This window comes from Lutzomyia longipalpis, chromosome 3, assembly GCF_024334085.1.
Source record: "Lutzomyia longipalpis isolate SR_M1_2022 chromosome 3, ASM2433408v1".
In the NCBI taxonomy this organism is placed as follows: Eukaryota; Metazoa; Arthropoda; class Insecta; order Diptera; family Psychodidae; genus Lutzomyia; species Lutzomyia longipalpis.
Window position 1 is genome coordinate 21,623,236 of NC_074709.1, and position 12,343 is coordinate 21,635,578.

Genomic DNA, 12,343 nt, shown 5'->3' on the forward strand with positions numbered 1-12,343 from the left:
TGTGCAAGATCAAGCTTAACTCTTAGAAATATCAAGAAAATTCTTCCACAAGAACTGAATTTAATATTGCAAAATTTGTGTGTAGTAGATTTATTAAATATTTTGACAATTTGTGCTTTGTTTAACTCACTTTGACCAGCTTATTTTGGAATTTACTAATATCAATTGAATGCTCATACCGCTCTATACCCACATTCAAGTCAAATCGGCGACTTTTAGCTTCGAGAAGCTGTGTGCTCAATTGAAGAAAGACTCCACAGCACAACAACTGAAGATGATTATAGGTGAAGGGCTCCGAAAATAATACATCATTGTGAGCTCTTCAAACTTCTTCAAATAAAAATTTAGGAAAAATCTGTACAACACATACAATTTCAAGACCACTAGTGATTTCTAAACAATTAAATTTTTCACACCTACATATGTTATTATATTTGTACATATATATGAGCCTTAAATGCATCACAATCTTATGTATTAAAAAAAGCGAAATTCCAGATTTAGCTGATAGAAGGGGGAACGTAGTATATGGTTCAATGACTCTTGCAGTCTTGTGAACGTGGCACTTTCTTCAAATATTTCTTTTATTGAACAAAAAAATCGAAGTAAATATATCTACAATACACATTATGATAATTAAGGGATGTGTATTTTCATGGCTATACCGCTAATTTTTATGTAAGCTCAAACAGCATAAATTGATGTTAATATAAACATTAGGTACATTACAAATATTTATATGTCAAAATATGATTTTTTTTTTCATCCGTCCAGTCTTTCGTATTGTATTTTGTTGGTCCATTGCAATGAAAGGGAAGACAGAGACTTGCGCTACAGGTAGAGAAGCTTAATTTGTAGTGATGAAAGAGTTAAAATTACAATTTATTCCTTATAGGTATCTCAAATTTTAAAATAATTATGTGTTTTATTGCTGATTTTTTTTTATATTTTCACCAATTTCAGAAACCTTTTTTTTCGAAAAATTTTACATATATATAATTATTATGATTTGGAAAGAGAATGACCCTGGATTTTCAAGAACATACATACAAGGTATACCAAATTATAGCATAATTTGACCTCTTAGAGCTTTAACACTATGTACTTGTACATTGATATAAATAAATATTATACAAACATAAAAAAGAGACGAAAAAACGAATAATAATTCAAAACGTTGGTCCACGAGTGACTACAATATTAGAAATATTGACATTATTTATGTATGTACATATGTGAAATACACAAAACTTAATGCTTGCTTACCTTCATTTATAGAAATATACCTACATTAATATATTCACAACTTTAGGGCTTCCCATTAGCATAATCCAGAACGAATTGTTAGATGTATTTTTTCAAGACAAAAGAATTTATGCTTCCGTCGTTTTCTACAATTCCTGCTTTCTTCCATTCAATCTTACTCGTATTTGAGAAAAAAAAGAACAAAAATGTACAAAAGCATATTTCTGAAAGAATCACGGTTTACATCACGAAATTTTTACAAAACTTATAAAAAAAGGTGTTAGCAGCATTGTAGGTACATTATAAAATGCAGTAAAGCCAGCAAAGTCACTGATTTTTAACCCTCTAAACGCCAAGCTTCAAACTCACCCTTATGAGGAAAATTTTCTACTGACGAAGACCGAAGGAAGAAAAGAGATTGATTAACATTTTTTTGCCAAAGAAAAAAATTGATATAGACTCGATTTGTCCCATTCTCCCCTAAGTTTATTTTAATTACATTTCTTTTAGTTTAATTGTGATATTTCTTTTTACATAAAATTACTAAACTTTGCTTGAAAGTGGTGAAATTATGCAAACCGATGAAAATAACAACGATTTCAACGGAAGATGAAGCAATTGGTTTCAGTGGGAATATTACTTTCATGAAAAGTTTGCAAGCGCGAAGATTATTCACATGAATTAGGAAATGATTGTTTAATTACCTATCGATCATTTTTTTTGAATTGTTTTTGATCGGGAATAAGTGCTTGTATAGCCTCTCTACCATGTTTTGGCTGATGATCCGCGTGCGGAGGGAAACGGAATTTAAGTCATTATTTCACTCTCTTTGTTCCCTCATCCCGGATTTAGTGGAATACTAGTCAACCCGAGCCCCCAATCACGTGTGAGCAAACTCCATTTTAAGCTATAAAAGGGGGCATATATTAGTAGAGGGGATGAAAAATACGGTACCCCGAAAAAATTTTAAAATAAAAAAATCCCGTTATCTGACCCTTCAGCAGGTAGAAAATGGGAAAAAATCAATTTTTCTGTGGGGGCGCTATAAAGGGGGGTCGGGGCGAAATCCCATATAGCGCTTGCAACTCGTATTGACCCCCTCTACCCCCATACCAAATTTCATTAAGATCGGCCCAGCCGTTTCGGAGGAGTTCATGTGCCACAGACAGACAAACATTTCAGCTTTATATATTAAGATGATGCTGTGTGGCCCAGATGTCTATAGAGATTGTATAATTTCTATAAATTGGTACATTAATCATAGAAAGTAGTGGGATGTACACGAGATGAACACTAAAAATGAAGAATTTAATTTGTGGAATTCAAAGAATTTTGCGTGTTTACCCCAATTTTCGGAACAATTTGTAAATAGGTAACGAGTGGGTTGCAAAGTTATTATATTGGCTTCACTGTTGGTGATGAATTGAATTCTTTAACATAAAAGAATACCCTTTGATGTGTGAAAATGTTTCTTAGAAAAATATATTGTATAAAAATACAAGAAATAGTAATACTAACCAAAATAGTAACATTCCTTTCTAATTTTACTTCCCTACTTAAAGTTAACATTTGCACCATACTGCTTTCCTGAAAAAAAAAAAAGAATGTCACACAATGAAAAGAGATAAGAAAGGAACTCATTTCATTAAATGTACACCTTCTTCATATTTACTACGAAAACTATGAATAAGGATGGAATCGATGGAATGCAACGGCTTGAGGATGAGTTGTAAAATGTATGAAGTAAGGCGGAAAGAATTTTTATGGCGCCTAAATAGTAAAAAAAAGAAGTCGTGTTGGTTAAAATTAAACTGAAAAAGTGACAAAATTTTCAATAAACAGCTATAAATTAATTAACAACATCATGGTGAGATATTCTATATTTATACAAGGTATGGGGTTAAATATAAAGTTATTATTTACAAATAAATTAGTAATATTTCCAATTTTAACACAACGATCTTTCGTTTGAAAATTTTCTTTCTGTACGTCCGGCATTTATAATTCCACTTTAATAATATACCCACACATTTCCCATTTATAAGAGAAAATGCAAAAATTTCTCGCATATTTTGAATTTCATTGGCATACGCACAAGATGTGTGATGCGGTAGGAGAATGTTCTTCCCAAATGTTTATTCCCACACACATGTTAAATCATTCAACTTTAATAAGTTTTGTGTGTTTTTTTCTCTTTGTTTTTGTTCTTGTGTGACAATGTTGAATAGGGAATTTCAGTAATGAAATAACAAAAAAGATTTTATTTATAAACAAACAGAGAAAAAAAATTCTTTTGCAGATGTAGGTAGCATATTAGACAAGTATCTTATATGGAAAAAATATTTGATCTCCCTTTTTTTTTACTCTTTTTCTCTTGCTCTTATCAATAAATAAGACGCCAATGTTCTTCATCCTAAGCAATGCGTAGCATCAGTGAAATGTATCAATTGAAGAGGAAAAAATCCATGATGATTTAACATACTTGAAACTGAACCACTTTTAGGGGATCCTCATGAAAGAGGAATATGAAACTCTATTGGCTCCGCGTCTATTACGTATACATTCAGGTAGGCAGTAATAAAAGGGAAGGAGGAAAACGAATTTGACACCATCGAAAAGAGCCATACCATAAAAGAAGAAAAAGCATTGAATGAATCACATTTTTGTCATCATTTCCAAAAATAATCCAAAAGAAAAAGAAGATGTTCAAAGTCACGAAATTCCACCGAGAAGAGTTACAAAAATATTCATTTAGTTTCACAATTTTCACAAATTATCTACCCGTGTATGCCTATATGTATATTTTGACCACATCGACTAATCAAATATATTTTATTTCGTCAATTAAATCTGCTCAACTTTCGTTGTGATAAAATTTTTAAGGAGAACTTTCTTCAAGAAGTGGTTGGGGTAGTTGAATTCTCGGTTGAATTTACTGGAGGCACTTAAAAAAATATTTTCTTTTTTTGCATAATTTTTATTAATAAATTAGACTTAACGAAATATTAAAGATTAGACCTTTACTATAAGAAGAAATAAGCAGTTCAACCCGGTTACATCGCTTTATGGAAACTGAGCGCTATGAGATACAAATTAGCTGCCGGCATGACATATAAGATGATCAAGAACTCTTAATTCAAGATTAGATATTTGACTAGAAAAATGATAAAAATATTCCAAAATAGTTACTTCATAATAAAATAATATTTAGTCTATTATTTAATTTAAAAAATGAAAAAGACGTTGGCATTCCATTTCAACAATTGAAGCACCCATACGCCACTCTAACCGCCCATTATAATACATAGAAGCCTACTCAAGCTTATAATGGATGAGGACTTCATAGAGGAAACAATTTTGATCCGCATTATCTTTTAGAGAGCATCAAAAAAGGATAAAAAATTTCCGAGAAAAAAACTGGAACAAACTCATCGATGAAACATTGCCACGAATGTTTCGAAACATTTAAAGGGACAAAATAGGCAATGGCTGTGCATATTTTTGCATTTCCTGTAGGAATTCTTTGCCGGTTTATTTTGTGCTCAATCCACATATTTAAACTTTATTATGCTCCTTTTGATAAAGATTATTTTCTAAATCATTTTTTTTAAGTTTCATCCTTTTTATCTAAAAACTGTTCTCACTCCAATCACGATATTTCAAAGTAAATAATATTCATTCACAGGCTAATCTCTGGTAGGAGTACGAATGATATATCTCACAACTTTCGTGTTCTTTGTTCGTTTGCTTTTTTGTCATTTTTTAAAATTTACCCATACCCAGAACATCCTAACCGGATGAGATCTGATGATTCAAAAAATCTCCATTTACGTATACCGCATATCAGAGTCTTTGTACCTTTTGTAAAGTATCGTAAGTAGAATTTAATAATGGACATCAAAAGAAATTATACTTTCAATACAATAAAATAGGATAAAACCTCCAGAAAAAGCCAAAAATCTAAAGATTTTGTTTCATTTTTAGAAAGAATAATAAGTTATTCGACTTACTGACACAAAAACTTTTTCTATTCACCTTAGTTGATTAAGCTGCTACATTCTCCAAAAAAAATTCTTTCATCTTGATCATTCCAGAAATATTCAATTTTTACTATTTTTTTTTTAGTAAAATGAATTAAAATTATTAAATAGTTTGTACACCCGTTTCATTGTAATTTTGGGGAATTTCTGCAATGAAAAGGTCTTTTTTTTACACCAACATCCGCAACTTTCCGATGAAAATCTACAAGAAATATTTGTGGAATAAATTATACAAATTAGCGGATCTTGGAAATTCCATTCCTCTCACTGTTACAATGAACAAAAAAAACTTGCTGTCTTACTACATCTCTGTGAATGGTGACGTAAAATATAAAAACCACGTTGCAAAAGAAACACAGAGAGTAATAAAAATTTAAAAAAAAGAAAGAACCACAGCTCAAAGAGGGGCAAAGAAACATAAGTTTTCGTGATTTGTATACCTAGATTAGCTTGTGAGTGAATTAATTTTGTTTTGTTTCTGTATATTACCCTCCTGTTGAAAGCCTAATTATCACAGGCTATTGATTTTATTAAGAAGATGTGAAAAAAAATTGCGATGCAAAAATTCGTTTGATACTTTCTCGAGATATGGTTGGCGTAAAGAAATTGTTGGTTGGTTGTAAAAGTATCAAAAAGCATGATTTTGGTGGTACAAGAATAAGTAGGTTGTTTGCTGCAATAATTTTAAAATAAAATTAATTTAAAGTTAAGTTCTATTTGTTTTGAATAATCCTTAATCTATATACAAATATTTAAAGGAAAGCTCTTAAAATTTTCAAAAGAATAAATCAAGAAATTTCTTAAATTATCAGGATTAGACTGTTAGAATGATACAAAAAATTTGAATGAATCACAACATAATAGAATATCAAGATTCATTTCAATACTGCGTTGTATTTGAAATTACAATGTGCCTATTTTAATTATATAGCCAAAAAAACTCTAATGGATACTTTACACACCAAACAATAAGAAGAATGGTAAAATATCATCATTTTCTCTTCAGTAAAAAATGGAAGCGCGTGCCCAAAACTTTATTGAGTGAATTGTGATTTCCAGTGATTAATCCATTTTCTTATTTACCTATTATCATGATTGAGTGCACGCATATGATTCATATTTACCCGAATAAAAAAATTCGTCCCCTTTTGGCAATTCTTAACCTTGGTGCTTCATCATGAACTTTATGAAATTTCATGAGTGACATCAAGTCATATATGATGTCACTTTAGTTTACTTGCTTAATAATGTAATAATGTAGTTGTATTACCTACTACAATAGCTATTCCTTTTTACGTTTTCGAGTGGCGCACAACATTCCAAAGTTATTTCGTAAAAAAACGATGAATTTTTGTTTCTTTCAATACGTGCTAGTAAATAAAAATTAATTCATAATGTAAATTAAATAAAATATAAAAAATATCAAGAAGAAAATGATGTACTGTACTCACTGTACTGCACAGTCGTACTCTACTTACAAGGGAACGTTACATTTATCCCTATTTCTTTAAATTAATAGGTGATGAACTTATGCCGAATATTTGAACTGGAGTTTTATTAGAAATGTATTAATTAATACTAAATCTCTAAAAATTGCGATATTAGTACTCGCCAGTAATCGCCCATGAACAACTAGCTTCAAATTAAATATAATTTTAAAACATTTGTAATGAAATTCTGGTTCTAATCTTGTTAGACTTTCTCAAAAAGTACAAGAACGTTATTTTTATTCATTTATTTTGTATACACTACCCGCCAAAATATTTCTTCTTTAGGAACATTTTTTATATGTTTCTCAATAAATCTATAAAGAGTTTCTCCTTTTTTCTTTGAATGTTGTTACCAACCAAAAAAAAGTGAAATGTCGTATATTTAGCATCCATTGTACGGTCAAATGAATTTTACTAATTAAATTCAATTAAATATTAATACTTCATAGTCACAAGGCAAACGCATGTAAATTATGCGGTAAATGGTAGATCAATTTTTCTCGCTTTTCTTTCACAACAATGACTCAGATGACTAATACAAGACGAAGAGGTCTAATTTGATTTGATTTTTTCCTTATTGTATCATTGCAGATTAATATAAGTCAGAAGGAATATGCGGAAAAGTACAAAATGTACTTAGAGAGAATTCAGCAACGAATGAGGAATGACATCGATTCGATGAATGAAGACGATGGGGAGCTGGTCTTTAATTCATTTACACCTTGTAAGTAAATTTTGATTTAAAGTTTATTTATGATCATTAATTTTGAGCTAATCTTTAACAAAAAAATCATTTTTTTTGCATTGAAAATTACTTTTATTTTAAATTCAATTCAACAATCATTTAATTTGATTCTTTTTTTTTCCATTAATTACAGCACCTACAACCCAATTTCGTCATCGACGACCTCGAAGTATAAGCAACGATTTAGTATTCGTGCGTTTTCCGCTACCGGAAGCGGAACAGCCTCCGCCTGGTGTGGAAGAGGCTACCCTGAGACTGCTTCTCCAGAATCGTTACCATCAGAGCCACAGAAATGACACCGACGACCCCAGTGTGAGCATTAAAGTGTATCAACTAATTGAGCCATACGGTCGGATTTTTCTCGATGGTCAAATTGAAATGCTACATCACCTGACTGACTCCAAGTGGATTGAATTGGATGTTTGTCGAGCAGTGGAAAGTTGGCTTGATGCACGTCACCAGAATCTTGGATTGGAAATTCACTGCGATGGCTGCCACCGCAACGGGTTACACATTGTGCACGATGTTTCGCAGTTTGGTGACACCGATGAAGATGCCAATCCAGCTCTGAATATCGTGACACGTGCTGTGCAGCGTGAAAAACGTTCACGGCAGTACAAACACTACATCCAGCATCCCATTCGACGACCACGACAGACTGATTGCCAAAAGAACAACCAAAAGTGTTGTCGCCATCGCATGGAGGTTGCATTCAAGGATGTCAAAGGCTATGAATTTATCATTCAGCCCAAGTCCTTTGACGCTGGCTTCTGCCGTGGAAAGTGCCCGCCTAAATATAACCCAGCGCATCATCATGCCCTCCTTCAGAGTCTTATCTGGAAACAAGACAAGAATAAAGCACCACGGCCATGTTGTGCCCCTCTCAAACTCATAGATCTCGAAGTGCTGCACGTAGATGAGAGGGATCCGACAAAATTGAAAGTAGCCACCTGGACCGATATGCGGGTCCTAGAATGTGCTTGTTCCTAAACAATACCGTCCGAAGGCTCTCATGTGATTAGTCGTCATCCCTTTTTAAACGAAATAGGCTCACATCATTTCCGCTATTTTTTTTCTATTTATATGCCAAAGACCAATAAATGTGAACTTCTTAGTGTACTCTTGACTTTTATTCTTGTCTTTTGCTAGTTAATTTAGAAAGAAAGGCAGATTTTCTTTTTTATTAAGAATACGTTATTTTTCAAATTTTTTTCTCTTTATTTTATCCAAAATTGTGCCCAACGTACGGTACACACAGGTGAGCTTTGAAAGTTTGCCATGAGTTCGCCCTGAATTAGCGCTTGGATAATGATGGCTCTGCTTGTCAATGAGGAGTAATTTTATCACGTTCATTCAGTTTGACGTTGCAGTGTCAGTTTTAATGGAGGCGAAGGATTTTCATTGAGAAAACTTTTCTCAGTAACCAATGTACTCTAACAAATTCATCTTGTATTAAATGTGGAAAAGGTGCAGGATTTATTTATCCGTCATTTTTTATTATTACATTCCCCAAAGTGTGCCAAATAATGCAAAAGAAAAGTTGTTACTTCAGTTCGCATTGAAAGCATATCTGTATGTCTGTATGTGTGTGTGTGTGTGTGTGTGAATGAACTTACAAATATCGCCGTTAGTAGCGCTCATAGAAATTGAAGGATAGTCGAGATAGTGAAACTTACAATTCAAATTTTTAAAGAAGAACATTTTTTGTTTTCTGAGTATTCTGGGGGGCTTTTGGGGTTCTAATTCGCAGTTTTTTGCGGATGTTTGAGCGTGAAAATCGAGGTGAGATGGCAGATACCTCCGTCTCAGTTCCTCGTTAACTAATAGCGCCAAAAAATAGCAGCGGTGCTTTTTGTAACTTTAAAGTGACATCAAACTTAAACAGATTTTAATTTTATTTTAGATTGAAGAATTCAGTGTTGCAAGTGGGATTGATTGAAAGAGGCTATCCCTAAGAAAACTCCAAGTATCTTCCAAAACTTCCAAATAACATCACTGGCTGAAGAAATGTACGGAATGACTCAAACTGCCCTCAGATCCACCAGCCCCAGTCCAGGGACTTCAACAGTTCTTCCAATTGTCCGGAAGGTGCGTGTGCCTGCGTCGACACCTATACGAGGTGCTGGACCCTCTGAAGGAGGAAGTAGCTCAATGACAAAAGCTCCGGGCAGTTTACATTCGTACAAGGGCCAAAAATGGAATGCTTTTCTTGAAAATACGGAAACTATGCGAAATTCAGAAAGAAAAGGAGGTATGAATGTATTGTCAATGTAGTTTACAAATAATGAGTGTGAAGAGTACATCCGATGTGACGTTAACCAATACCTGACTGTATTTAAAAATATTTTTAAAAAAATTAATTTCATTGAAGAAAATTGATAAACAAAATTATCAATGAATCGAACCGAAATGCCCTCTGCCTTGAAAATCAGCGCAAGGCTACAACGAGTTACAACTTGAGATTATTCTATGAAGAAAAAGAAAACAATTTTCAAAATATGTTATAAAGCCTTCCCAATTTATCATTAATTTTTGTCTTTATTGATTCTCAGTTGAGGATCGCGATAAAGCTGTTGGGAGTGTGATGCGGTTAGATTGCAAGGAAATGGCAATTTATGGTGTATGCCCAGAGACTGATCGTTTTATGGCTGTTATTTGTCACTATTGCGGAAGTGTCGTGAAACCGCAATCCCTCAAAGAGCACATAAAGCGCCACGCAAAGGATCCTTCGGCTGCTAGTTCATTTCAGGAATTTTGGAATAATGAAACAATTTGTGAAGAAGATAGCAAACTTAAGCGTCCCATGGCAGTTTCCCTTACATCATTAAAGGATACGACTGATCAATTACACCCTCACAGCCTTGAGATGCGCGATCCGGGTAATTTATACTACTTCAAAGGTCAAAAGTGGAATGCTCTTCTCAAGAATACTGAAAATTTACAAAATGTTGAGCAAAAGGGTAAGTTAGAGTTGTCTGTTTTTGAAATTGGTTGGAAAGAAAATATTCTTCTTGTTGCAGTTGAAAGTCGCATTGAAAGTGGTAGCAACAGTAGTAGTTTAGATGATGCTGAGGTACGCAACTGTGGAGCTGTTGTATGTCACTTCTGTGGGGCTGTTGTTAAGCCGCATGCACTGCAAGCACATATGAATCGTCATGCAAATGATAGGGTTGGTGATGTCTCAGTAACGAGTATTGAGAGGAAACCACGAATAGAGGGCAAGGGAATTGGGGTAGATGAGTCCGAACGTCTTGATAGTCAACTTAAACCCCCAAAGGCAGCAACAGCATGCATGTCGAGTGGATTTCAACAGAATACAAGTCCAACTAAGGGAACGACAGCCCTATCACATTCTGATCATGTAGAAGGAGTAGACACATTGCTACAATCTCAACTTGGGAGTGCTGCTAAAGGTGCGAGAAGGGGTCATGGATTGCGAGGTAGAGGTAAACAAATTGGGAAGGAACGAGAGTATGATCCTGATAGGCACTGTGGAGTTTCCATTGATTCTGGGAAGCCTTGCACGAGGACTTTAACATGCAAATCCCACGCTTTGTCCCTACGGAGACAAGTTCCCGGAAGGAGTGTCCCATTCGATAAACTCTTGCTGGATCATCGGAATTCACGAGCAGCACGATCACGCAATAGTGCTAGTGGAGTATTACCCGATGCGGACTCTAGTAATTCCTCGTCGAGCTTTGACATAGAACGCAAGAGTTTGAGTGCAACATCAAGTTCTAACTCAAGTGGAGGACCCACAGTGGGGTCACCATTGAGGCACACCGAAGAGCTCGATGGGGATCTTGATCACAAATTACCTATTAAACTCACAGATTGCTCTGTAACGCTGAATAAGCTAAAACGCGAACATACAGCAATTATGGGTGAGACATCAACAAAACGACTGCACCTAGAGAAACCATTGGAGATGACTGAATTACCCAAGACTTTACTAGATGTGCAAATGGAGTGCCCGCCAATTTTGGATACAACAACTCTCTTGACGCCAGATCAACAACTAACAGTAGCTGTTCCACTATCAATGATTAGCGTGATGAATCTGGGCAGTTCAGTAGCATGTTCCGAAGGAAATGTCGTAAATTTGAATCATTCCCCACCAGTTCATCCGGAATCGGGACTCTTTACCCTCTCAATATCCAATCGGGCACGACGTGATCATAATCGCCTAAAGCTGCATGTTCTTCGACGATCTGGTGTTAAAACAGAGGAGAATCCATCTGCAGAATCAACCCCAGATCCCACAGAGGAGTTCCCGGACATTGATACATGGCATAGCTCAATTCCACGTCCATGTCAGGTGAACAGCATGAAACTCCGGAGGATTGGTGGGGGGAGCATGCTATCGAGACGCTTCTGCAACTTCCGTAAGGCACTCCTTGCTAACATGAACACCAACATGATTAGCAGTTCTGGACAAACGATCCTCAGTAGTTCCACCAACATTGGCACCGTAGCGAGTCTTCTAAGTGGAAGAAGTAACGTTGGCAGTACATCGGCTAAACATACAATTTATCTCGATAAGGTCAATTTTCCCGGGGAAAGGATAAAGGTTTAGTTAGAGAAAAGCAGTGATATGTATTCAAATGAAGAGAATCAAACAGGTGGACTATTAAAACTGATTAAAATTGTTCAGACAAATTGAGTCTCTGAGGCGACCATTTAGTGATTCTTGGAGACTTAAAGGAATATAAATTATAAAAAGAAATTATTTGTATTTATTTAAATTAGAGAAAATTTTAGATTTTAGTTCATATTGTTTAACGAAGAAAAAAAATTTTTTTGAATAACTGAATGTGTAGACT

The 12,343-nt window shown here is 34.4% G+C and overlaps 3 protein-coding genes across 9 annotated transcripts in view; all 3 read left to right on the forward strand.

Moving 5' to 3' along the window:
- Positions 1-12,343, forward strand: part of LOC129792578 (protein phtf) — a 295,904-nt gene that overhangs the window by 23,933 nt on the left and 259,628 nt on the right. The window lies entirely within an intron of this gene.
- The window catches only part of LOC129792640 (univin), a 273,488-nt gene that overhangs the window by 1,517 nt on the left and 259,628 nt on the right, over positions 1-12,343 (forward strand). For 2 of the 3 annotated variants that reach the window (XM_055831932.1, XM_055831933.1), the window contains 2 exons: positions 7,367-7,499; positions 7,654-8,639. In XM_055831932.1, the coding sequence (XP_055687907.1) occupies positions 7,367-7,499; positions 7,654-8,510 (990 nt within the window). In that variant the 3' untranslated portion in view covers positions 8,511-8,639. Of the gene's footprint in view, positions 1-7,366; positions 7,500-7,653; positions 8,640-12,343 lie in introns of those variants that run through there. The other variant, XR_008750818.1, reaches the window with a different exon arrangement.
- LOC129792584 (uncharacterized) lies at positions 8,876-12,287 on the forward strand. 2 transcript variants are annotated; one of them, XM_055831791.1, is made up of 4 exons: positions 8,876-8,987; positions 9,424-9,771; positions 10,073-10,480; positions 10,541-12,287. In XM_055831791.1, the coding sequence occupies exons 2-4, from the start codon at positions 9,528-9,530 to the stop codon at positions 12,094-12,096; spliced, it is 2,208 nt and encodes a 735-aa protein (XP_055687766.1). In that variant the 5' UTR covers positions 8,876-8,987; positions 9,424-9,527; the 3' UTR covers positions 12,097-12,287. The 2 variants fall into 2 exon arrangements, with proteins under 2 accessions (XP_055687766.1, XP_055687765.1); XM_055831790.1 differs by lacking the exon at positions 8,876-8,987 and adding an exon at positions 9,081-9,302.

Coding starts and splice junctions, on each gene's coding strand:
- LOC129792584 (XM_055831791.1), top strand. CDS start 9,528: ATGTACGGAATGACTCAAACTGCCCTCAGATCCACCAGCCCCAGTCCA. Junction 9,772..10,072: donor AAATTCAGAAAGAAAAGGAG/GTATGAATGTAT, acceptor ATTGATTCTCAG/TTGAGGATCGCGATAAAGCT. Junction 10,481..10,540: donor ACAAAATGTTGAGCAAAAGG/GTAAGTTAGAGT, acceptor TTCTTGTTGCAG/TTGAAAGTCGCATTGAAAGT.